Source organism: Amphiprion ocellaris, chromosome 20, assembly GCF_022539595.1.
Source record: "Amphiprion ocellaris isolate individual 3 ecotype Okinawa chromosome 20, ASM2253959v1, whole genome shotgun sequence".
In the NCBI taxonomy this organism is placed as follows: domain Eukaryota; kingdom Metazoa; phylum Chordata; class Actinopteri; family Pomacentridae; genus Amphiprion; species Amphiprion ocellaris.
Genome location: NC_072785.1, coordinates 17,581,767 through 17,604,607, shown reverse-complemented (window position 1 = coordinate 17,604,607; position 22,841 = coordinate 17,581,767). Strand labels below are relative to the sequence as shown.

The 22,841-nt window shown below is 45.5% G+C and overlaps 1 protein-coding gene across 2 annotated transcripts in view; it reads left to right on the top strand.

Moving 5' to 3' along the window:
* Nucleotides 1-22,841, top strand: part of crim1 (cysteine rich transmembrane BMP regulator 1 (chordin-like)) — a 34,173-nt gene that overhangs the window by 1,720 nt on the left and 9,612 nt on the right. Inside the window, exons 2-9 of one of the 2 annotated variants that reach the window (XM_023261127.3) lie at nt 2,934-3,092; nt 3,361-3,534; nt 12,105-12,347; nt 15,661-15,840; nt 18,348-18,551; nt 19,401-19,529; nt 19,902-20,055; nt 22,487-22,608. In XM_023261127.3, coding sequence (XP_023116895.2) covers nt 2,934-3,092; nt 3,361-3,534; nt 12,105-12,347; nt 15,661-15,840; nt 18,348-18,551; nt 19,401-19,529; nt 19,902-20,055; nt 22,487-22,608 — 1,365 coding nt within the window. The remainder of the gene's footprint in view (nt 1-2,933; nt 3,093-3,360; nt 3,535-12,104; nt 12,348-15,660; nt 15,841-18,347; nt 18,552-19,400; nt 19,530-19,901; nt 20,056-22,486; nt 22,609-22,841) is intronic. The other variant, XM_055005876.1, reaches the window with a different exon arrangement.

Below are 22,841 nucleotides of genomic sequence, written 5' to 3'. Positions count from 1 at the left end.
GGGTCTCAAGCCCCCCTGGGCCATCCCTGGAGACATTGCTGCTGATTGTGCCTCATGTACAGGTTAGAGTGGCGTCTGGAGGACATCTCCACTGCAAATTAACAGCTTTGGAACGAGCAGGAGACCTAATGGCTCCTCTGATTGAGTCATGCCTCTGTCCTGCCGCTCCAGGAGCCTCAAAGCTCGCTGCTGACCCCTAAATCAGAAGCACGCACACACACAGCCACGATATCCCAAAGGGTCTAGGTGGGGGTAAATCAACACCTCCCAGTGTGTTTTCAGGGGCCACAGTAGGCAGGGTGCTGGAGGCTGATCCCAGATTTCCCTCCTCAAGCTGCAAGGGTCTTAAAGTGATTAGACCTGCAATCAGGAGTAGGGGGTAAATGTTTCCGCTTTTCTGATCCCCCTGGTTTTCTGCTCACGGTTTGATTTTCTGGGTGGTCAAAATCTGTTAGCGTGGAGACAACAACCTTCTAGCGCAGGTGGCAGACTGTGTGAGAGGGGCACCTTGGTGATCAGTGGGTTTTTAGTGTGTTATTGTTTGGGCTCCTGCTCTCCAGGGGAAGTTGCAGTCATCACTGTTCTTCTTCTGGTTTCCATACTGAGAAATATTATGCAAGACTCTAAAAAGAATTGAATATTTCAGAGTTTTTTTTTCCTTGGGTGAGTGTTTTATTTCAAGCTGTGTTGCCAGGAAATGTAATGTGTCGTGACCAAATCAAAACCAAGAAATGGTTGCAACTTGCCAGAACCAATACAACAGTTATTTTCAGAAAGGAATTTGGCTTTAAAGTGCTGAAGCTGACAAAAAGTTGTTAAAAAGTGAAGCGTCTCGTGAGTATACAGGCACCTGCTCTGAGGAAACGTCATTCACTTTGTCATATCTGCTTCAGTCACCAGCCTGTCAGTCAGGTGAAGTCAGTCAGTCGGTCTTGGTTAAATGATGTGTTTTACTGTTACATTGTATTCCTGCGTCTGTCCTCCCACGCCAAGTTCCCCATGCTCCAGAACACTTAACATACCGTGTAACAGAATGCCCATCTTACAGGGACGCTATGTCCACTGCACTCCTTCACATGCCTTCTACTTCTCCCTTCCTCTGGTATTATCTAACGTTTCAAAGACTTCCTTTTTAGCTCGCTATCAGCCACAGGGCCTCTAGAGGTCAGCTTTCCCATCCTGGCTCTGGATGCCAAGACAAGCGGTCTCAGTGGCTGAGAGAGGAATCCCCTGGGATAAAGCCTTGGTTAGAGTCATGCCAGGCCAGATAACCAAGCTGGAACAGACCAGGGTCAGGCTGAAGTGCACCAGGCTGAGAGAGCTTAGGAGAAGCCGGGCTCGACCTAAACTTAGCTAATGAGACAATGCCTTCAGTGTGCAGCCTTTTATTAATCGTTTTGACTCCTACCTCCTTCTCTACATGCCAGACTTAACACCCCGCACAGACAGGCGCTACCACCATCTCGAATGAAAATACGCTCGCAGGCACAGGAAAGCCTCAGGATGGAAAAAATGTGGCGGTGAGGATCATTTTAAGGTGAAGGGAAATCACAGAGAAAGTTTTGGTGCGGTTTCTTGAAAAGGCTGCTTGTGCTTTTGCCAGTTCACTGGCCGTCTGGGAGAGCTATTAACAGCACCGGCTGGCTCAGGTTAAAGGTAACATTACCTCCACTGCTTCCACTGGCCGCTGTTTACTGTACTGTTTGAGAGCATCGTCCATCACCGAGGAGGCATCGACACAACCAGCTGTAACTTGGGGAAAGCATTTACAAGGATACTTTCTTCTGCAGTCACACTGATGCACTTCAGCAGTAAAATTGATCACAAGAGATGGTCTTTTTCTCATCGTGCCATATCTGTTTCAGATTACTATGGATCAACATGTGCGTTTTATTATCGGCTACAGCAGTTAAAAGCAAAGTCATGGAGCTGCATTTCTCTCCAGTCACTTTGAGTCATCGTTATTGTTCCTCTCACCCCCTAACTGAGAATGGAAAGGATTCTCATTTTACAGGCTTTATTTCAGGTAGATACACTATGACGTGCTCATGTTTATGCTGGTTAGTTAAACCTTTAACTCCTTTTCCTCTGGTGCATTGTTCTAGTGCGTCGGTGTTTGGAGAAGAAAGCCAGAGTATTATGATAATCTTCAATCACGCTTCCACACTGTTGATTTGAGGCCTGGGAGCCGAAGGCTTGGGAAGAGGTTACTCTGTGTTACAGTTTGTCTCATCCTGTTTACTCCGCTGCCACTCTTACTGCCCCAAGACAGCTATGAAGGAGGGTAATTTGGGGGTATATATTTGTGTTTATTCATGCATGAATGTGAAAAGAAACACTATGGGTAATGTGTATGTTGGGGCCCTTTAATCCCAGGGTCTCGGTGGATATTCGGCTCACACGGCTCTAACGTGACACTTTTTTAATTTACTCCCTTGGACATTCCTCCCTCTCGTAAAGTTTCATCCAAGTCGGGCCAAGCCTTGAGGTGGCATCTCAGGGGGGTGAGGCTCGCTGTGTGGAGGAACAATATGTGGGTATGGTGCGAGTAGCCTTATTTCAGCAGAGGCGTTGCAGCAGCCAGCAGAGATTGAAACCCTGGGAGGGCCCCATGCTGTGAAACAAAAGCAAACAAATGGGCTCAGTAGCCAAAGTAGTGTGGCACAACTAGGGGGGAGGAGGGATGGCAGTCCAGAAATACACTGGTCCGGTCACTTCAGCATTAATTGTGCCAGTGTAATGAGTTGCAACAGAGGCCGTAAGCAGCAATTTTGGGAAATAAATCTTGGTTTTTGGCACTTTCTGCTTTCCTTGTACACATAACTCCATCCTGTGTTTGTTTATCCCCTTATAAAATAGGTAAAACGGACAAAAAAGCCAAAGTGAGAATTCCTGTTCTTCCCTGTCATAATGTCCTCTATTCTCCATCACAGTACTTCCTGACCATCCAGACGCAGGTCTTGAGGATGAGCGCTGTCCCCTGATGACGGGCTGCGACAGAGCAGGAGGTCAGTGTGTGTGTGATGCCCGTCACTCCTGCTTGGGCTCTTTCACCTACCCGGACCAAGAAACCTGCATGAAGGCCAAGTCAGGTGAGTGCTCCCCTTCCATCCCTTTCTATGTTAAAACAGAGATGCGTGCACGCACACGAGCACAGAGTTGGAGGAAATAATGCTATGCATTGAGAGGAGCTAATCCACAGCAGATGTGGCCCTGAGGTGACTAATGCCACTTACATATCGTAGTGATGACACACATGCTAAGGCTTTGAGTACTGGTTCCCGTCTCACCCTTGAGTGGTGCCATTGTCTGTGACTCATTGACGGTTGTGGTTTATGTGTGTCCACGGCTGGATTTCAGATGGTCGGAGGCACGAGCACCGGGACAGACACAGAGAGAAGTATGTGGGACCGTCCAACCCGGCGTGTCTGTTCTCTGGCTGCAATCTGACCGCTGAGGGCTGCGTGTGCGAGTCTCAGAGCTGCCACCACCACTTCGCCTACATCAACCGCAGCCAGTGCCAGGAAGCCGCAGGTAACCTTCAAATGACCTGCAACTAGAACTGACAACCACACAGCAGCCGACCAGTAGCTCAGCTCAAGTTATAGATTCCACAACTGCAAGGTTACATTAAGTGAAAAAGTTCTCTGTGCTTAATGTAAGCATCCATATACAGTACAGTTAGGGTGTAACAGTGCATGTATCCATCTCTAACAGTTCTGTACATGATGTTCACTTTAGTATTAAATTTCCTCAGCTTGCTGTCTTTATTTGTGTTGACATTCCTGTGAAAATTCTATAGTGCAGTCACCACTTGATAGGGCACCAGTTGTTGTCCATCAATGCCGCCCCCACACTCTGGAACTCACTCCCCCATGCCCTCCGTGACTGCACCAACCTCACCACATTTAAATCCCTTTTAAAGACTCACCTTTTTAGATCTGCTTTCCTTAAGTGATTCTGTATTTTATCTTGAACTTGTTTACTATCTACTGATTTTAATTATCTGTTTTGTTCTATCTTATTGTATTTTATGTACAGCGTCTTTGAGCTTTTGGAAAAGCGCTTTATAAATAAAATTTATTATTATTATTATTATCAATGCAAGCGCAGTTAACCTTAAAAAGCCTGTAGTGCTGTACAGTCACAGTTTATTTTATTTGACATGTACCATGTGTTAACTCACAGTACACTGACTTTTAATCATCCTTCCTGCGCAGCCAGAATGTGCGACTTCTCTGCTCACACAGTATGGGTCAATCAATCCCCCGACCACCATGTGGAGCTCACACTGAATGTAAATACCAAGGCCCCTGGTGGCTTCTGTCCAGTGACGGTTCCAATAAAGTTTACTAAAACATGACGGTGGTGGCGTCTGTGCTGATAAAACCAGAAGAAGGCAGCATTACTTTGTGTATTTTTCACAGCTGAAACACTGCCCAGATGGCTTTAATGTTTAAATTGATTTAGTTATGAATATGTTACACTTTTTTTCATACTTACAAGTAAACAGCTCAGTCTTTTATTATTGATACCCCATGCAGCTTTTTGGTGCCTCATCGTCCCCCTCTAGTTATGGATAAAAACCCTAAAACAATCTCTGTGTGCTACACATTTAGAAAGTTTTCCATGAAGGTAATTTCTTACGGCTTTAAAAGGGTTTACATGCAGCCGTTTCTCCACACAGCCCTCCACTGCTCGAGCACACCAGCTCACCTGTGACTGCTCAGACACTGTAAATCTGCTCTACATTACACAATGGACAACTGTAGTATTGGAGTCATCCATGTTCGAACTGGAAAGCCTTTCTGAAGAAAAGCAATGATATGGAAAGCTTCACCCTGAAAGCTGACATGATTGGTCCCTTAGTTGTGTTATGTATACCATAGGGATTGACGGTGAATTTTGTGTATGTCTTTTTTTATGTCTAAAAACACCATAAGGACATGTTAACAAGGTGAAAAACTTAATTTTTTTAACCTGTTAATGTGAAGCTCTTAGGCACATTTTAATCTCTTCAATTTTTAAAGAAAAACTAAACACTCTTATGCATTTTTTAGTTTCTCTGCTGCACTGAAAATGTACCAAACAGTGACTCTAAACATTGTGAAACATTACATATTTAATATACAGTAAATTGCCCTGTAGCTTTCATTGATAATGATTTTCAATTTTCTGGATAAATCAGCTCAAATTGAAACAGAACCACAGCAGCTTCACGGTGTGTGAAGGGAAACATATTTTTGCTGACTAAAGAACACCGTGGTCACCTTTAATTGTTTACTAAAAGTGGCCTTTGAAGATCAGTGTGCATGATTGTACAATTAATCTTCCGTACTAGTCTACTTCAATATTTGCGTGCGTGACAGTCTACCTGTATTGCGCAGCACCTCCAGTGTTGGCATGCAGAGAGTAGAATAAGTAAAGGAGGAGGATGAGGGAAAGAAAAAGATCAAGAGTCCATGCCATGAAAAGAAAACAAGGAAAGATGCTTAGAGCGAAAGGGAGAAGGTGTGAATGTGACAGACGGAAGCAAAAATGAGAAAGTCTGAAAGGAGCTGCCGAGACTGTTGACGGAGTTATGGCATGTTGGAGATCCTCAGTCACAGGACAGAGTTTTGAAGGTGTAAGTGAATGAAGTACAGCATGAATGCCTCCCTGTGTTGGAAGTGAAACAGATAATCCTCTGAATGAAGCAAGAGTACAAGGCTGTGTGTTTACCTCTGCACGTAGCAGCCTCTGATTGACACTTCTGAGTGAAAAACGTTATTGGCAGAGTGACTTTCATTTCCTCATTTAGATTGTGAGGCGTCTGTGAGATAGACAGGCGCTAAGTGGAGGCTGCCTCCTGAGTGACGTTTGCAAAATAGGACAAGACTGCCACTGGGTGAACTCGTTGAACTTGTGTGTATGTTGGTTAGAGCTCGTCTTAACCATCTCGCTTTTCAAAGCCAGAAAACTGAAAAATCTTATGGAAACTTGAAGTATCCTAGTTTGGTGCTATCGTGAACAGATTTAGTCCAAAGTATGTGACTGCTTGTGTTTTTATCCACATGCAGCTCTCCCTTCATACTCACGGCGCTCACTCTCTGTACAATTTGACATTTCAGATGAAGAACGGCTCCTCAGATAGTTAATACTGTGTCTGGCAACAAGCTACAGAGACATATTTGAGTTTATTTAGTCTGCAAATAACAGTGACGTTATTACAGACTGTCCACAGTACAGCTGTATGGATGTTTGTCTCGAGTCATTTACACTGTAAATCCCACAGGAAGTGTGTTCATCAAACATTATATTGTTTAGACGTATCATCAAGTCTAGCGTTTACAGTCAAAGATATACTGTCAGTCTTCGTTGTTTTGTAAGTCACTCATCTCAAAGCCTGAGCCCAGTGGATGACAGTTTAAACTCACACCAGTGAAAACTGTAAACAACATTTTTCAGCAGCTTATGAGTTCTCACCGCAACACACACCCTCCCCTCTGACGGCCCTCGTTAAGTAAGAGACCAGGATGCGTGCATCTGTTCGGTCTTAAAGAATACATGTGCATGTGGAATGATGCACACATGTGCATGCCTGCATGCGCAAGTGTATCATCACGTGTATGTGATGAGTCTACATTTGTGAGCATCTGTGCCAGCGTGTCTGCATCTGTGTTTGTACATGTGTCTGTGCGTGATAATTATCTTGTTTGCCTAGATGTCGCGGCAGAGATTTTCCTTTGTCTATCATCAGCAAGAGCTTCCTCTGCAACCAGACCGGGACTCTGTGGTTAGGATCCTATTTGCTCAGTCCTGTTGGACTCCATGGTGACTACGTCCATCAACCCCTGGGTTGTCTTTAGACACAAGCAGTTATTAAGATCTGTGTTAGCATGCCCTGCTAGAGTGTGACAGCAAATGTTTCCTGTAAACTTGCTCTCACGGCATGAGAGCTGTGCTGATTGCACTTGTCTTCACAGTGGAACATTAAAGCAGACGTTCCAACACTTTGAGAGTGCTTTTTATTCCCTGACATCAGTCAGAGCACCGATTCACTTCTTAGGACCTTTAAACTCACACATGGTAGTGGTTTATCCTGGCTTTCTCTCACTTTCATTCTGACTCATTCAGTGGTCTTGTCGGTTCATCCTTCTGCTGTGACTCACTGTGATCTGTTAAAACTCAACGTCTTCGCCGCTTCGCTGCTGTGGATGTTCGATTTCCTAATGACGCCTCTGGTAGATTTTGTGGGATCCTGTTCTCTTTTGGTGTACAGAACGCTGATGTAATGTGGCTGCATGTGCTCATTTAGAAGCAACATGGTGCAGGAGACGTATTACCCACATGTCAGGGAGGAAAGAGGATGTGATAAGTGTAGGAGAGGGAGGGGGAAGGCAGACGCAGGAAGATAGGAAATCACAACTGAGGCCAACCATTTTGTTGAGGTATTTGTGTCCAGGCCCCAGGGCCTTGGTAGGGTGGTGTTTGGTAATTTTACACTCTAGGATGGTTTACATACTTCATTCATGATAAGGCCCCTAACTGCTATTTTAGAGGAATTCCCCTGCTGGTGCTCACTGATGAAACGAACAACAGGACTCTATGCATCTTTTCAGTGTTTAGGTGAGTCATACAACTGGCTTTATTAATGATCAGAAAGCGTGAAAGCTGAAAACTCAAGCTATGTTGAAGCATAACTTTACTTTTTAGCTTTATATTGGTGATAGGCTAAAACTTGTGGCTCACAGGCATGCGGTAGTTCACAAGCAGTTCAGCAGACTTAGAAGCAGTGCCCACTATGATGCCATGGCACAAACTGACCTCGCTCTCACAAATCTGCTTGTCCACCTATGCCACCTCCATCCTGCCTCTCTCTGCCCTTGTGAAAGGACTGTTAGTTCTGCTTGGCTGCAGCCTCTTTGTGGCAGGGGCTATTACTGGCCGAGCCAGTCCGCCACCGGCTGGCAGGGGCACGAGACGTCTCAGCGTTGAGTGTTTGTGTGCCGTCTGCGGAAGCTGTGGAGCCGCTGCACCCTGCAAGCTGCTGGTTTGCCAGTGAGTGTGTATTTATATGTGTGTGGAGAGTAATTTCAAAGAGGAAACAAAATTCCTATGTGGCTATTGAGACAAAGAGATTCCCTTAAAGGCATGTTGGGATTACTGTCAACCCATTCACTGCTCTTTGTCAGCCACTAAACAAACCAGGCAGTATTAGGCCGGCAGGAAAAGCCAAAATACACTTACATGAAGACTTAAGCCCTCCCTGCACATCCAGCTCAAACTCTCTCTTCATTCACTAAATCTAGCCCGAAATCTCAGCTTACTGACTCAACCTTAACCATTAACAAATCAGAGACACTGCATGGAGAGCTGAAGCCAACTCCTGTTGTTCTGGGCACATTTTCTTGATCATCATTCTTTTCCCTTTCTCCCTGAAAGGGCCAAAATCCATACATAACTCAACTGCCTCTTCCACAATTCATCCAGCAGCTGTCTCCAGTTGCAGGCCTCCCATTGACTTGTTTTATACATTTGCTACAGATGATGGCTGAATCTGCGGGACGGTACACGTGACAACTGTTCCTTTTTGTTTTACAGTGTTTTATGTATAGTACCCTGGAGGAGAGTAAGTTTAACTTTTTCAGATGCAGTAATAGACCATACATGGTGGTGCATCTCTGTCTGAGGCCCTTTAGCCAAGTCCCTCAAGCTCTCTGTCACTGGTCTAATTTTGTTGGCCATCCGAGGGCAAGCAAAAGGTCTGTTTCAGTGGAATGTACTCACCCTACGCACACACACGGACATGCATGAATACATCGGCATGCTGTTCTCCTACACGTGGACATTATGTCACCCAAACACACTCATTCACAGCTGCAGCGGTGTTGCTTAGAACACTGAGATCACATTTTTCATCTGCAAATATTTAGCCAAAGAGCGAGAGAACAAGCCGTGCAGGCAGCAGATGCAGAGCCGCCGGCTGCTGCATACCTGCACTCAGCTACCGCAAGCTTCTGACCAGGGTGTGAAGTTCCCACCAAGTGTTTCTACCTGGTGACCCTGCCTCTTGGCCTGGACCCCCTCCCAGACCTGCTCCTTGGTCCTTACACATTTACTCACACACGGAGTGAACAATGCTGACTTTCTCAGCTGTAACTGCTGGTGGGCGCTGGGCCAGGCCCCCACAGCTTTACGTGAGAGACGGCCCTGATGTGTCCCTTTGCGGAGCAACTTTATAAAACCTGAGGACAGACCAGAAACCCACGGAGGGCAGCTGGACTGAGACAGCTTTGTTCTCTGCTGACTTGTATCCAAAGTCAGTCGGTGAACAGAACTCACATTGTGCGCTTTTTCCATGAGTAAACTCAGGCTGTCAACACAGCCTCCTCTGCCTGCTCGAGCCGCTCTGGTTTGGGGAAAGACTGCGCTCCTTGTACCCAGGGAAGAAAAAAAACCTTTTAGAATGGAGGATTTTTCTTTCTTCAATGAGCTGCAGAGATGTCAGAAATATACATTGTTTACAAAAGAGGCCAATCTGTGGTAATGAGGCAATTTCCACATCTCACCTTTTCCAGACCAGCATCAGGTGTGTGTGTGAGAGAGAGAGAAACACTTATTGTTGTAGGTTGTGCTGTGGGGTCAAAGATTTTCTGTTGTTTGCTAGTTGTAAAGAAGCACAAGTTGCCAAATCTGCAGAGAGAATTTATCAAGCATAGCAAATCAGGGCTTTTGTGTTTGTGCAGGCTGGAGTATGGCCACCATTGTGATACGAAGAGTGGTTCTGCGGTCGCTGACTCACTAATTACAACCATTTATGCCATTTATAAGAGATAGAACACAAACAGTACAGCATAAAATCCATTTGCTGCTGACTTTTTCCATCCTCTCTGTTTGCCTATTGTGCTGATAATTATGTCAGCTACAAAAATTAGATTAATTGGACCTGCAAGGCTTGGAACATTTCCATGGATGGATACAATTCTGTTCATTTAAATGACAATGGTGTGTCTGCCAGCTGCTTTTCCCAGCGCACTCTAACCCCTGCCATTATCACAACTGAAAGAGTAATCAGCCTTCTCTGGGGCACATACAATACACAGAAAGTGTTTTTCAGTGCAGAACCTTGTGCAAGATTGTCCCAGGGCATTTTTTTCGTGGCTTTAAAAAGCTTGAGGTTTTCATATGCAAAACGAGTCTTCAACTGAGCAGTGGCAAACTGCGTTAGACTTTATTGGAAGCAAAACATTTGCCAATCAGCACTTCCAACTGAAGTTTATTTAACTCCAGCACAGGAATTAGGCCAAAAACCGTTAAAAGGGTTGTAGCCTCCCTTAATTCAGGGGTTTTCCCTCATTTTCTATGACACTATTCAGCTACAAACTTTATCAATGAGAGCTTTGTGACGGTCCTCCTCACTGTTCCCAGGTTGCTTGAGTAAACATTACAGTACAGATACCTTACACTCCTGCTCCATTTATCTGGAGCCAGAAAAATTCAATGTTTCCCTTATCCTCAATTTCATCCGTCAGTTATGTTACCCCCACCCACCGAAATACAGCAGGCACACTCTTAGAGCCCCTCTCCTCCATGTTTATTCTAGGGCAGGCAGACATCAAACAGCAACTTAACTGCAATGCCAGCAGAGCCTGCAGGTCAGACCAGAGAATTTGTGGTTTTAAACATGGATGGATGACAATGTAGAGTATGATTCTGGTTCTGGAGTTGAGGACTGCCAGAGAAGAACCGTTTTCAGGGTAAGAGGAGTCTGGACCCTGAGCTACTGGCTGGTTTAGTTTCCCCATCTGGTGGCAAAACTCAGAGGGATCCATTTACTGCTCTTCAAATTTCAGGGATGAGGCACATCCTCTGAGAGACTCGTGTTCCACAGAGCCAGCGCCAGTCTGGGAAGACCATCAACAAAAGTCAGCCTCTGGAAGCATTACCAAAACCCCAAGCACTGTTACGCAACCTCAGCCTGTATCGTCCCCTCTCCTCAAAAACCAGATGTATGCAAAGATTGTCAAGTATTCCCCATAACTACATCATAATCCTCTGTCTTCTAAGCAAATCATTTGTTGTCACAGTTTCTCCTTTGACTGTGAGTGATGGTTTAAACGACATGTGTAATTAGCAGAGGATTCCTGCACGACTTTGCGCTGCTCTTCCACTTTTTGCGCTCTTCCTGTCGTGCCTGTCAAAGTGCTGCAAAGTGTGTATCTTTCATCAGAGCATCTGGGAAATAACTTAGTGATTGACAATTACAGGACAGGACGTGAGTCGGCTTTCCACAAAATCTCTTTTCTCCCTGTCATGTATACATTACAGTGACACTGAGAACCAAAATAAACATGTCCCTGCACTTTGAGTAATCCAATCTTTGTAAGGTAGCTACTGTTCTGTAAAGAGGGGCGCTCCACTTTTCTTTTCCTGAACACACTCCAAAATACACCCCTGAGCCCCTTGCCCAGATTACCAGTGCCCCTGCACCTCTTTCCACCCCCTGACAAGGGGGTATCGGGGCTATTATGGTGGCTCCGACAGATGAATAGACAAACACGTCCTGGTATGCTAAGTGAAGGGGAGATTCTCAACTGGAAAGAAGAAAAGCTCTGTTGAAGATTCCTGCTATTGATGAGTGGTCTGAGAGCATGAGGGGCTGTTTGGGTTGTCAGCCAGTTTGGGTGGGATCAGAGGCCTGTAGAAAGGATCTCAGTGAGTCTTGCGTTGTCGAGGGAGCTGCACTCTCACGTCTCTGACAGGATGCTGTAAAGCTGTCACGGCCTGAAGTGGAGATCTGATGACAGCACACGAAGTTTGCGTTGGGCGACTGTGTGAACTCGGCCTTTAGTCCGTAACATGAGTAGCGTAGCTCTGAAGCGGCTCAACTGACACTACAAGGAGGCAGCCCTCACACACTCATGCACAGTCTCATGCGAGCACAGAAAATCCCTCCGTCCTGTAGGAGAACAGTGTTGGCACTGTCAGGGCCCAGAGCAGGTCACGGCGGTGTTGCTGAAATTAAAAATAAGCTGCGTCTGTCGCTGTTTTTCATTGCGTTCACCGTGTGCTGAACGCCCACCTGTGTTGTTGACGTGCATCCACGTTTGTGTTTCTTACAGAGGAGCTGAGGTGTGCCGGGGTCACGTGTCCCGTCCTGCAGGTGCCCTCCTGCCCCAAAGGTTCAGTCCTGACCAAGAGCTACACGCCCCCTGCTGGTTGCTGCCCCTCCATACCACCCCGGTGCACTTGTGACCTCCGTGCCTGCCACAAGCCCCAGTGCCCGAGTGGACAGCACCCCGTTCCACTCAGCCAGGCCAGCGGTCACCCAGGAGACTGCTGCGATGTCTTTGAGTGCCAGAAAGGTGATTTGCTCTGAGCTGCACACTACACACATTTGACTGCTCTCCCACCAGGAATAGCAATTGCACAGTTGGTGTGAGATCCATCGTTATTTAGGAGGCAATTATTTTCCTCCGAGTAAGACTTTCCTCCCTGCTGACCGAATGTCCACAGGAAAAAGGAAAGTTGCTGATTGGATAATTACTGTTGGGCTGTTTATCATGCATCCCGGGGTTGAGGACCATGGTTCAAAGACATTTTTTCAGGGTGTACACACAAATATTTCTATTGCCTGAAGGGCGTATTAAATATAATGGGTCATTTAAAGGGGATGGCTGGTGTGAAATATGCTGGTGCAACATTTTCTCACCTGGTGGAAAAGAGGTAGAGGAAAGGGAAGGAAGAGAAAGCAGATGACATATAGGGCACACAGAGTCAGCCAGGAGAGTCAGGAAGGCAGGGAGCAGGGACCTGTGGCATCGGTCTGTTTACTCTGCGCTCCCAACAAATATTCACTGTTTTACCAACAGAACAAATTCCCATTCTGGCCCCTCCACATGTATAAATGAGTGCCATGTCCCGGAATTAATGGACTTAACAAGCCCAGTGACCAGAAAAGTGCTTAGGCTACGAATTTGCTCAACAGAAGTGCAGTGTCAAAGGGTTCCTGTCTGGTCACACGTCCAAAGGGAAAAGGTTCAACAGTTCATTGATGGGAATGCTTTTTATGTGCTCCAGTCTGCCAGTGGGGAGGGTAATCGAGTCAGGCAGGCCGGCGGGGGCTGAATGGCAGCCGTGGGGGCCATGGGATCAGTGTTTTGATAACAAGTGTCTGCTGCTCTTTGGGCCTGGGGCTTGATGCCTTTTGTGCTGGCCCTACTGTCCGTTAGGCCTGCATGACTGCGTGTCAGAAAGCTCCACAGCCAGGGACGTGGACACGCACTGGGCCCCTCACCGGCTCTCCAGTCCTGCACAGCCCTCCAAAACACCGGCTGCAAATACAGCATCTTATGGAGTCTAAGTTTATTTCAACTAGCTACCCCCTAATGGAACACATTTTAACACGCCTCACATCGTCTCGCTGTGTGAGGTTTGGACTGATTAAACTGTTTCCATTGCCCACTTGGCTGAAAGCAGATATTTGGTCAGGGTCAGTGTGTGCAGTGACAATAAGCTCCACCTGTGAGTTTTGGCCTCCATCACTTGTGGATTCTGCTCTACTATTGGCTGAGGATCGGCTGTGTCTGTGCGGCAGAACAGACCTGGCAGCACCACCCCGACCTGATGTCATCCGATGTTACAGATGATCCCTGTTTCACTGTTTATCAACACTTTGGCTGGCACATATTCTGCTCATGTCCCCAGTAGTCAGCTGTGGATGCAGAGTAGGTTCAGGAGTGCATATGAGATTTATGCTGGCGTTAAGCAATAAGGCTGAGCTCACCACACTAATGGTTCTCAAGGAGCTCAGCTTGACTTTGTTCTAAACACGCGTCCAGTAACAGTAATATCCTCAGAAGATGATTAGTGGTTGTGTTAGTGACATGTTAGTACATTGGCAGTTGATATTCTAAACTGATCGCTGTTAAATGGGCTTTAATAAATACCATCATTATTCGTCTCTGGGAAAAGTCCTCTTTTCTCGCTGTGGTTTTGCTTTATATGCCTGGAAACCACAATAGCAGCACAATGACAGTCCACTGCGAATGATTTAGTCAGGTCAGGGTCAGTGTTTTGCAGCCCATCCATCTCCACATCCAATCCTCACCTCAATTTAGAGAAGACAGAACATCACAAAGCACGAGTGGAATTTAGACTCTGTGCCGCAAGTTGTTTTAGGGATTACCATTAACAAACACAGCGGAAATCACATGTGAGCATCTCCTCATGTGACTTCCTATTGCTTCTGTGAGCGTTAAAACCCCAATGCCGTGGCTTTTGATTTCGGCCAGCTAAAGTGCTTATTGCATTTTCTCTGCTTGGTTTTGCTGCACGCAAAGCGGGACGGCAGGAATACTGAGCGAGGGAGGAAAACGGCAAGGAAGAGAATAAAAGATCAACAAATCCCCGCTCCACTTTCAACTCAGCTGGCGCACCTGCTTCGTGTTAGAGTGCAGCGCTGGTTGTCGGCAGGCATGGGGTCATTGGCACAGACACTTTGAGTCTGCACTCAGAGGTATGGCATACAGATGCCGCCCGTAACCTCTGCTCTCATTTATAGAAACCGCTGCCCCCACATGTGCTTGCATGTGTGCAATACATACACTCACCTAACTATTGTAGCTGCTCCTCTATGAGTCGGGAGGCGTTTCTTACGTAACCACATTGTCTCACTTCCCTCATGCTGGAGTGCGTTTGATGAAAAGTGTGGTTAGTTAAGATCCTACAATGCTGCGTCACCCAAACCACTGTGGTGCATCTGAATGTGTAACCTGGTGTTACCATTGAGATGTCATGATGTAATCTTCCTGCTCTTTTGGCTGCAGAAGCACCAAATTAATTTTAAATGGTTGATCGCATTTGTTGCATTTTGTACAAACTGCAGCTGTGTTACACCAGATATTTTTCATCCTGTTTTTGTCTTTTACACACACATACACACATGCATGGGTTAAAAAACACTGATTTCATGGGGATAGTGTACAAAGAGCAGGTCAGAGTTTTCCTGTACAGCTTCACCGGGCTTGTTGTCCACGCACAAGATCTGATATTGGTTTTCCAACCGTGCTGTAACTAAGCTCATTTTATTTCATAGTTGGAGGAATGCAGCTAAAAGAGGTTCTAAATGCTTGGATCCTTCTGGAAAAGACAGGCCAGAGCATTGATTCACTCCACCTGCCACCAGCACACTCAGCCCAGATTCTGCCAAAGCCTCAGACCCACTACTGTTTTCTTTTACTCTGCACCGCAAGAGTCCAGAGCCTTTTCAAGACTTGATAGATCCCTGTGAAATTCCTCCTCATAGACTCGGTTTCATTGTCTGATAAATGCCATTTCCACCCCAAAAGCTTAACCTCAGCCGTCAGATTCCACCTCAGCTCCATTTGCTTCTGATAAGCATTTCCATCAATAATAGAAAATGAACAGATGTTTATGAATTTATAATTGATTGTATACAGTTGTGATAGTGTCTCACTGATCAGATTTGACATCTCTGATAAAAGTTGCGTTTTTCTCTCATGCGGTCGCGTCAAGAAAATTCTGGAGTTAATCTCGGCCAAATTTAAAGAGCACCTGATGGAGCATCGTGCCCTCGTTTATCACAACCACAGAGTGTGTAAGAGTTTAGTTTAAGGTTCATCTGTCTGATTCTTCTTCTCCTTTTGTTCTTTATAGTTTCTCCAAAGTGTGTCCACAATGGAAAGGATTTCTCTGAGGGAGAGGTGTATCGCATGGACCCCTGCTGGCTGTGTCAGTGTCGGGGAGGAATCTCCTTCTGCTCCAAGGCAGAGTGTGCTGAGCTGGACTGTGAAAACTTCTACATTCCTGAGGGCGAGTGTTGCCCTGTCTGCATAGGTACAAAGGTTTATTATGTTTTTAAAATGTGGCAACCTAATTCATTATTTTAACACTGTTAAAAATGAAAGATTCTGATTTACACTGGTGTTTCTGAGGTTTAAGACATAGACATGATGTGGGCAGCTGTCAGAGTTGAAAGATGATGCAGCAGAGTTAGATGGTGATTTCAAAATCTGTCTTTCCTGACCTTTACCTCCTGCGACCCTGCAATAATGGATTCCTCATATAACCAGCTTCCACAGTTGTTAACAATTCTGGCATATAAGGGGCACACTAAGGAGCCAGCCAGGGGTTCATTTCCACTGCGGAGACTTAAGAACATAAACCCCCCCCTTTCAGTGTGTAGGACATGCCTTTGTAAGATCTGGATCTGACTTAATGGAGGGTGGCCCACTTTCAAAAACACATGTGCTCAAAGCCAGGTAAGGAGCTCTGATATGTGTATTTGGGATTGTTAAAAAAAAAAAAAAAAAAAAAAAAAGGGCTCCAGCGCATATGGCAACCACATTACAGTCTGCCAGAGGTTTGTGGATGGAGACAATAGCCAGCTTTGGCCTCTGCCTGCGTGGCTACAGTGGATCAGATGCATGAGAGCGGGAGAGAAGACAAAGCGCAAGAGTGCAGAGGAGATCATGTTAGGTCAGTGTTGGAGGTGCACCTGGAATGTACAGACATTTAAATGGTATGGAAGGCTTTCATCTTTTTCTTATGGAAAGCTGCTCTTTCCTACTGCATCACTCACCGAAGAGAAGAGTGGGTATGATGTGGATTATGAGATGTATTAAAGGTTAAATGGTTGTGATTATACTCAAAGCAGTACTTAATATTTCTATGTGAAAGAGATTACCTGTCATGATCACCCCACAGAGAATTATCTGAAGATAATAATGCTGTTTCACCTAATTCCCACCATTCACATCAGCAGTGTTTACACTAGTGGCAACCAAACTTTGTACGCTACCTCCATCATCAGACATTAGACGGATACAATTAGTAAGTAAATGGTGACCATGGTGAAGAATTTAGCAACTGAAGAGTCAGCTATTGTACTCATGAGCTGGTTGTGACCTAAAACTGAAAGGAAAGTGAATATGAGAATTGGATTTGTCAGCTGTACAGAAACACAAATTCAAATATATCCTGATGTTGCTCTGTGTCTGTTGGATGTAAAGATGCTAACACATGCTATAAAGTAGTCATAGGTCAGTGTTCTCAGTTTGTCTGCAATGAATATAGGTGTCATTAAGTAGTAACTCCCATTCAGGTATGACAAGTATTTGTAAAAGACTGTATGACTTGGGCTGACTTGGGTTAGGAGACTGTAAAATGCTATTGAGTTGCATTGTGTTGGCCTGAAGATATTTGCATTTTGACCAGTCCTGAGGGCAAACTGAACAGCTGGGCCTCTGCTACATCACTGTCCTTCTTTTTAATCTGTCACAAAACGGTAAAATGACGAGTGAAACTTCTGAAGTTTCATCATAACAATCTGAGTGCAACCTGCATTGAGGGGAAACAATGAGAGCAAAAAATGGATCCTGTTCAGGTTAATCACAGCCAGATGGACGGAACCTCAACAGCCAAAACTCAGCAGGGGTCAGATATTACAAATAGGTCTCCTGTGTACAGCACACAGCAATCTTCCTTCCTCGCACACATTAAGAAAGCTGCGTCACACTCATGAACACAGAAATATGAGCACACCTTTGTTTCGCACAGACACAGAGAGAAAATGCTGAGACCACCTTCGAACCTGCCTCAAAAACAAGTTAAACTGTTTATAGTAAATGAAGAAAAGGCTCTCAGAGCTGGTCTCAGGCTTCATACATCACCTCAAGCTGAGCAAAGGGGCTTCACAGATTGGCTTTTAAACTGTCCCAAACTTTATGGCTCCTACTTAAGGCTAATGGCTACAGAAATGAAATTTTTAAAGTGCTTTCTTTGCTTGGGAGCGAGATTTATGGTATAAAATTCTGGTCTAGCCTTTGACCTTAGGGGTCACAGCTGAAACTCACATGGAGGAAAGCTTTTATCCACTGTGGAGACCAGCAGTTATGAATGTCATCAGCCATGCTGTTTCCAATTACCAAATTTCTCTCAGGACGGAGCAATAGCCCAAATTTCATCTGTCTCATTTCAACCTAAATCTCTACATATGTTGTCACAAATCCAGTGGCCTCTCCCACCTATAAATGTAATATGTCATCCAAGTTCAACAGCGTTTTCTCTCTCGCGCTTGGTCAAAAGCCAGCTTTCATATCTTGTTAGCTCCCTCATGGAGTATCCAGCTTTCAACAGCTCTGCTCTCGCTCTGCCTTCCATTAATTCAGTCACCGTAGAGGATGTAGTTTCAGACACATCGGGCTGGAGTTTTAGCTTTAATCTAATAGGTTTCATTTATGGAAGCCAAACTAAACTATACATGTGACTTTGCTAAGAATCACATCAAAGATTCTCCTCTTCTCACTTCTTCCCAAACCCACAATCTCTTCCTTTCCTGTCAGATGTGGAGCTGCTGTCAATGGATAGCACTAAGGCCAGTTGCTGGGTGAATAACAAGCTGCGAGCCCACGAGGAGCAGTGGAAAGAGGACGACTGCACGTTCTGCCAGTGTGTGGATGGAGAACCTCACTGTACAGCCATGGCCTGCAAACAGAGTTGCCAGAACCCTGTGAAGATCCCTGGAGAGTGCTGTCCATTCTGTGAAGGTAGTGTTGCTTCTCAAACCAAACAGTGCTTGTCTTTTTTATTTATTACATCTAATGTCTGACTAGCATCTATATAAGCTACACATTAGCACATACACCACATGCAGGAGGCTCCTGCGGCCCTGCAGCTTTTCCACAGAGGCCGTGTCGGCATGGGCTCATTAAAGGGGAGGCCGCAGAGCATTCTTCAAGCTGCAGGGTTCTTTGTGTTCCTTTATTACCCTTGCCCGCCAAAATGAGACCCACCTGTGTGCGCGAGGCTACGGCATGCTTTTAACGCAGGAGGCTGCATAATTGAAGGGGATCCCTTTTTTAAAAAGTAATTAGTTACAGCTCGTTGGGCTGCTTCTCCCACCGAACGTGGCGAGAGGCGTTTGATGGAAATTGTGATGGTGCAAGTGTACGTGTGTGTATGTGTGTGTGTGCGTGTGTCTTGTTCCATCCTAGTTTATTGTTGCTTTATGAGAACAGCTGGCCCGGATTCAAGACGTTCTGGGCAGCTCTAGTCTGATTTCAGTCCAGGAGACATTCTCTTATCACTGCTAGTTTTAGAGCTGCAACAAGCTCCAGACACATTCAACTTATTAATGGGAGACAGTTCCGCACAATGAGACCGAGAATATAATCCCCCTCAGAGTGCGACCCACCCTGGTGTAATTGCTCTACATTTATCTGTAATTACTGTTTATAAGTAGAGCACTGTAAATAGGTAGCTATTACAGCTGGCACAAGAACCATGGATGAAGTGTTACACCTGAGGGGCTTCAAGCACACGTATATAAAACAGCAAATCCATAACAATCCCCTCATGCAAAGTTGTCATCCTCCATAATCTCTTTTGTTCTGCAGAGCCTTCGTACGAAACCGTTAGCCCCATGCTTTGTCCTCCCCTGGAGAACTGCTCCCTGTCAGAAAATGATTGCCCCTTTGGATTCCATCAAGACAAAAATGGATGTCTTCTCTGCCAGTGTCTCAACAGTAAGTGCACTTTCCTGACTTTGCGTTGAACCTAAACGGTTGAAGTTTCCATGAATTGCTTTGAGAAGCATGACCGATTTATACATGTCCTCTGACATGCTGCTTCTTGCAGTCTCGCGTTACAGCGGTGGACATACAGCTCTGTATTCACATGTTTGCCCATGCTGATGTCAGGAAAAAATAAAAAATTGACCACCGCTGGGTTTTGACAGCAGCATGGACATGTTGACATTCATCACAGCTTATTTGTGTCTTTGCAAGGTTCTCTTGTCTAAGGAATGTTCCTGTGAGCAGCCTCATAGCTACTCCTGCCTTTACCATTGATGGATTGTTGTACCCATGATCAGATGACCTCTCTCTCAACTCTTTCAGATGACTCCTGCCCCGACCTGGCGAAATACTGCTCCCTGCAATGCCCGATGGGATATGAGAGGGATGATTTTGGCTGTGAGGTTTGCGAGTGCAGTATCCCCACGCCCAAGTGCCGACCTCTGACCTGCACTAAGACCTGCCCTTATGGTTATGTGTAAGTACACCCATCGACCTCGTGGGTTTCTCATCCCCTATGTTTAGTTGCGCTCGTTTTTCAACATTTTTAGTTTGTTTAAAAGGCAGCTTGGCTTTTACACAATCATAAGACAGAAGAGTTTCAGTGGCTAGTAACCTTTGGAGAGTTTCTAATTTCAGAAAAGAACAATGTGCAATATTGAACTGTTCCTACTCAAGTTGAAATGAGGGTTAAAGGGATTTAGTTCTCATCATTATCGAGTAATTTCCCCCCACCTGCCTCTTGCATGTAATTTGCTGTGGTTAAATCAGAAGTTAATATTATCAAGTAGTGCCCCGAGGCTGCTGCCTGTTTAAGAGGAAGTATAACAGGCTATTGCGACAGTATTATGGCTTCCAGGATCAAAGAGTCCACCTTGGTGGCCAATCTGAGGTGTCCAAATCTGTGTGAGTGTGTGTTTGTGTGTGAGTAATTCACTGTGAGGTCCACACCAGCCTCTCAGCCCCCTGCAATGCCTCTCCCCCTAATCCCATTTAACCCAATCAAACATCTGGAAGTGCTCTCTACCGGGACGCTCTGTCCCCAGGCACCACTCTCATTTCAAAAATCATCATCCGTCTCAAAACATCGATCAAAACCACATCAGGACAAAAGCGGCCTTTATGAAGCCTGTACAGTTGGGATCCTTCTGATATTTTCTACGCTCGCTCTCTGGAGCAACGGCTCGAGATGGGCCCCGATATGTGAGCAGAGGATGAGGAGGATCCTGTGGAGAACAGAGGAGCAGGAAGTCCGAGCTTGATCCTTCATAAGCAGCTGTTTAGGTCTCGCCTCAGGAGTCTGAAATCCTGTGAGAGCCTGCCAGCCTTACAATGCAGATCTGTCTTCTCACAGGACTTCTGCATGTAGCCACCACAAAGAAACAAAAAGCACAAAGGATCTCTGTTTATACAGGATGTATTGATGACATCCTGTGAGTATTGTGAGGCATATATGCAAAACCGACAGCCTCAAAAGTAGGATGAATGTCAATCTTATAAGATGCTCATACACATGTTAGCACTCCACAGTCTCACCACAGTTCTTCCAGCTCTAAGTAGTGTTTTTAGTGCCAGTAGTGTGTTTTCCATCCTTCATAGCTCAAAATCATCACTGTGACCACACAGGTCATGAATGGCATTCTTCTGGCCATCACAGTTGCAGGACACTGGAAATTGTGCCGAGCCAGCAGTCCCAGTCCGGGGCCCCCAGTGTCTCCCCAAGCCCCTCTATCCCCCTGGAGCCCAGAGCGCTGCTTGGCATTCCACACACCATCTTTAAACAAAGCCTTGCTCTAAGGTCGCAGCACTCTCTGTCTCCGTATTTGTACAGTGAGGCTCTCTGCAAACCCCTCACAATGTTGTTTCAATGGCCGTTATTGCTGTTTCAGCATAGATAGGCTCCTGTGTGTTTGCTGAGCCTCACATCACGCTCTGTCCTCTTTATGGGACACAGCACCGCATCACGGGTTCGAGGGGTTATTTCATTTACACCAGCGTGGCAGATAAAGATTAATAGAGTAATTTTCCGAGCTTAATGAGGCCACTGCATTATGCAGGAATCATCGCGTATCTGCAGGGAGGAAGATCGAGAGGAAGGGCTAAGTGGCTGAGTGAGAATCAATGAGACAGACAGAGAGGGAGGCTAGAGTGAGAGAAGTGTAGACACAGGTCATTCTTTCATCTCGGTTTTGACAATTTATCAACCTGCAGCTCATCCATGTTTTATTAGGCAGATAATTGGATCCAACTGGTCTATTTCCAGCCTCTGAGCTTCATTCTGCTCCTCTCTCTGCATGCCAGGATATCCCTTTAACGCTGTTTTGCTCTGACAACTGAGCTCAAATCGTCCCTTAATTTCTAAATCGGCCATCAGCTTATATTTGATAATCAAAAGGCCTTGTCTCACCCTGTGTTTTTCTGTAACATCAACGCAGTCCTATTATCTGCATTAGCTCTTATCTTGCCACTGTTCACTGATCTTCTTATATGTCCGCCAGAGGCTTTTGGAGCAATAAGGATGGCAACAGGGTGAATTGAAAGCATCTGAATTAGCTTTAGATTGGCTCTTTCAGAGTCTTTGGGTTGGTATGATGTGCAAACCACAGGGATCTCATATGTTGGCCTTTTATTTGCCCTTCTTCAAAGGCAGCTAATATAGAGAGGGGGAAAGCAGCTCCAGATGTTGATTATTCTGGACTTGAGCATCTGGGTTTCACTGTATCACAACACCATGTTGTTCCACAGATCTTAAAGAAAACCTCAATGTGAAGCAATTTTAAACTCTGTATGAGCTGCACAGGAGTGGGATTGTTTACTTCCTAACCCACTGTTCAGTTCCTGACACGCTGTTCTCGTGATGAAGTTTTATTCCTGTGCGCCTCATCGCGCGTCTGTCTGTCGGCCTGCAGGAGGAACAAGCACGGCTGTGAGATGTGTCGCTGCGTCAAGTGTCCTCCCTTCACCTGTGACAAGCACTGCAGCAGCGGCTATCGACAGAACAGGAAAGGCTGCAACATCTGCATGTGTAAAGGTAACGGAGATCTCTTTGGAGTGATGAGCTCATTGTGGTTAAAGAGGAACCTCAGAGACTTGGTACTGGGTGACCAGAAAGTTAATGATTGCAAAAGAAACACTTCCCATCCCGAAATGCTTCTCTGTAGTAGGAATGTAACTAATAATTGTTTTCGTTACATATTCGTCAGCCCATTATTTCCTTGATTAGTTGTGTTTAGTTTGCAAAATATAAAAAAATGGTGAAAACAT